This window comes from Pygoscelis adeliae, unplaced genomic scaffold, assembly GCF_000699105.1.
Source record: "Pygoscelis adeliae isolate BGI_AS28 unplaced genomic scaffold, ASM69910v1 Scaffold1123, whole genome shotgun sequence".
NCBI lineage: Eukaryota > Metazoa > Chordata > Aves > Sphenisciformes > Spheniscidae > Pygoscelis > Pygoscelis adeliae.
This window is the reverse complement of record NW_008824507.1, coordinates 65,799-68,484: the sequence shown is the minus strand read 5'-3', so window position 1 is coordinate 68,484 and position 2,686 is coordinate 65,799. Positions and strand designations below refer to the sequence as shown.

Sequence of the window (2,686 nt, the reverse complement as noted above, 5' to 3'; positions counted from 1 at the left end):
GGCGAGGTCGGTCCGCCAACCTCAAGCCCACAAAAAGGCGGCTTGGGGGAGGGCAAAGCACCTCCAGCCCCAACGGGCAGCTGCTGCGAACGGGGGCGGGGGGCGAGTTCCTACCTGCCGTGCCTGCCCAAAACGCGGGCAGAGGGACTCCCCTGCCTAGGATCCAGCTTCTCTCCAGCCCTCGCCACCACTCGATGGGAACCGCGTCCCACAGGCAGCTCTGTGCTAAAACCCAAAGATTTTGGCTTCTTGCTTCCCAGCAAAACCAGTACTCACCCTGAATCCCAGTATCCAGCCCTCCCTAGACCCGTTCCCAACGAGCGCAGGCAGATGCCAGGCAGCGCCGACAGCCCCATGGTCGTGGCACGGGCAGGGATCTGCCCCGAGCCCTTTTTCTTTTCGGCCGCGGGACGAGCCCAGGCGTGGGGATGAAGGGGACAGACCGAATTTCTGTCTCCAGACTAAGCCCACAGAGCCCGGCTGCTCCCCTCGGGGAATCCTGTCCTCCCTCCGCCATCAGCGTACTCAATTCTGGGAAGCGAGAGGCGGCGTTTTAGGTTTGAAAGGTCTTTCTGGCAGGGCCACGTCCATCACTGGGTGTCGTCTACCAGCACTATCACACTATGTGGGTACTTACCAGTATCTCACCCTTTAGGTGCGCAAAATTAAGGGAGGGGGGAAAAAAAGCAGGACAAGGAGACAGAACAGTGAAGAAAAACAAAGTGATGGAAGGGAGAAGAGAGCAGGAAGCACAAAAATGGTAGGAAAAAGCAGAAAAACAGCAAAAGAAAAACAGTTACATGCTATTAATTATAATTTTACAGTGTTAATATTTCATTACATTCTTTCCAAACAATAGGCAGTGTCTGCGTTAGGTACTGCAAGACCTAACACCATGCAAGGGGGCGCTTCCAGCCCTGCTCTCAGTCATGCACACCGGATAGCAAACACCCTCTCGGAAGCGGGAGGCTGCATGATGAGACAGAACTGAGGCTGACACGGCTGCCGGGCACGTCCCTGCGCTCCTCCTGGTCCCCGTTCCCTCCACCCCCACCCCGGAGGGCCGGTCTGGATCGACGGGGGCAGGACCGGGCAGTTAGGCCAGACCCTGCCCCACGTCAGAGCACGGGGCTCCTCCAGCAGCGCGTGCCGCCCGGCTCGTCCCGACTCCCGCTGCGTTTAGACGAGCTCCTGCGGAGTAAACGCTCCCGCTCCATGAGCCGGAGCTCCGTCTTTCCCGCCTCCAACCCCAGTGTCAAATATCCCTCAAGGAAGGAGTTTGTGGATCAACTCGAATCCCAATTTCAAGAGCTGCGAAACGCAGCTCCGGGTCGCTCTGACGACTGCTGGGGCGGGATCCTGCTACCTCTGCCCCACGCGACGAGGGAGGACCGGGGAGCCGGCGGCCGTACCTGGTTCGGGATGGCTCTTTTCTTGTTCGTCTGGGTGTTCCTTTGCTGCGCGCTGAAATAAGAAAAAAGAGCAGCTTTAGGCAGGGAAGGCAAAGCAAAGCGACGAGCGCTCAGAGCCCACGCGGCCACGACACGCTTCCCACCCGGAATGCCGTAAGGAAGAGCTGAGTCCAAAGGGGAAGCCCGACACGTAAAATTCGACCAAGACCACCCAGACTCCATGCCGCCAGCACGTTGCAACGCGGAACAGAGGAGCCCCTTCCAGAGTTTTGCCCAGGACTGAACGTACAGGAGACAGCAGTACCGAGGGGGGGGTGGGGAACGGGGCTTTCCAACCCGGACACCTTTCCCTCCTTCCTTACAGTCCTTATCTCCAGGCATTTACAAGCCTGCCTGTTCCGGGGGGGGCAAGCTTGTAACTCGCAGGAGAGGAAACACCAAGCAGATCAGCAGCGGTTGCTGATTCAGAAGGGATTTCTGTCCGTGAACCCAGCCGAGCCGATGCACCCCTACCACCGCAAGGCCGATAACCAGAAGGATTTGTCTCCAGAAACACCTGCAGCCTCCTAGTTCCCCCCCACCCCCAGGTTGGAAAAGAGCATACCTGCACCAGAGGGAAAGCTACCTGTCTCTCCTGAGCAACCAAAGAGACGAGGGGCGAGGTGCGGGACGTAACCGTTAGTCAGGAGCAGGAACAAAATCCATGAAAACAGTTAGAATAACGCCGGGACGCCCCACGGAGCAGCAGTTTACAAGCACAAACGGGGTCCTTTCCCTGGGGAAGGTGACTGCGGGACCGGACTGACAGCAGCCACCGTCCCTCCGACCCAGGACGTCCCTGACCTGCCGGCTGGGGGAATTCGGGAGATCGCTCTCTGCCTGCCCTGATCCTCACGGTTCCTCCCTAAACCCTCGGGACACGAGGCGAGCCGGGCACCCAGTCTGAGCCAGCCCAAGCGTCGCGGCATCCCGGACGGGAGCGGGAAGCTCTCCCGTGGCCGAGTTCCACTGCAAGCGCAAATCCAAAGCTGAGCTTGGAGGAGAGAAGCCTCTCCAGCTCTCGTCAAACGTCCCTCCAGGCTGCAGGGAGGGGAAGGCGCAAGCGGGGCTGCCCCCACCACTCCAGGACATGCTGTTTGAGCGGGTACCCACCCTGTCGTCATGTGCTGCTCAGTGTAACAGCTGGGGGGTGGGAGAGTTTCGGAGGAGTCCGGAGGAAAGAGGGAGATGATGGTTCAAAGGAAAAACAGGAGAGATTAGGAGAGGAGGAGGGA

At 59.2% G+C, this 2,686-nt stretch overlaps 1 protein-coding gene across 1 annotated transcript in view; it reads right to left on the bottom strand.

Moving 5' to 3' along the window:
• Positions 1–2,686, bottom strand: part of DNM2 (dynamin 2) — a gene marked incomplete at its 3' end in the record, with an annotated part of 27,781 nt that overhangs the window by 10,800 nt on the left and 14,295 nt on the right. Inside the window, exons 13-15 of the mRNA XM_009321554.1 lie at positions 2,565–2,594; positions 1,413–1,464; positions 638–649 (exon numbers count right to left, since the gene is read on the bottom strand). Coding sequence (XP_009319829.1) covers positions 638–649; positions 1,413–1,464; positions 2,565–2,594 — 94 coding nt within the window. The remainder of the gene's footprint in view (positions 1–637; positions 650–1,412; positions 1,465–2,564; positions 2,595–2,686) is intronic.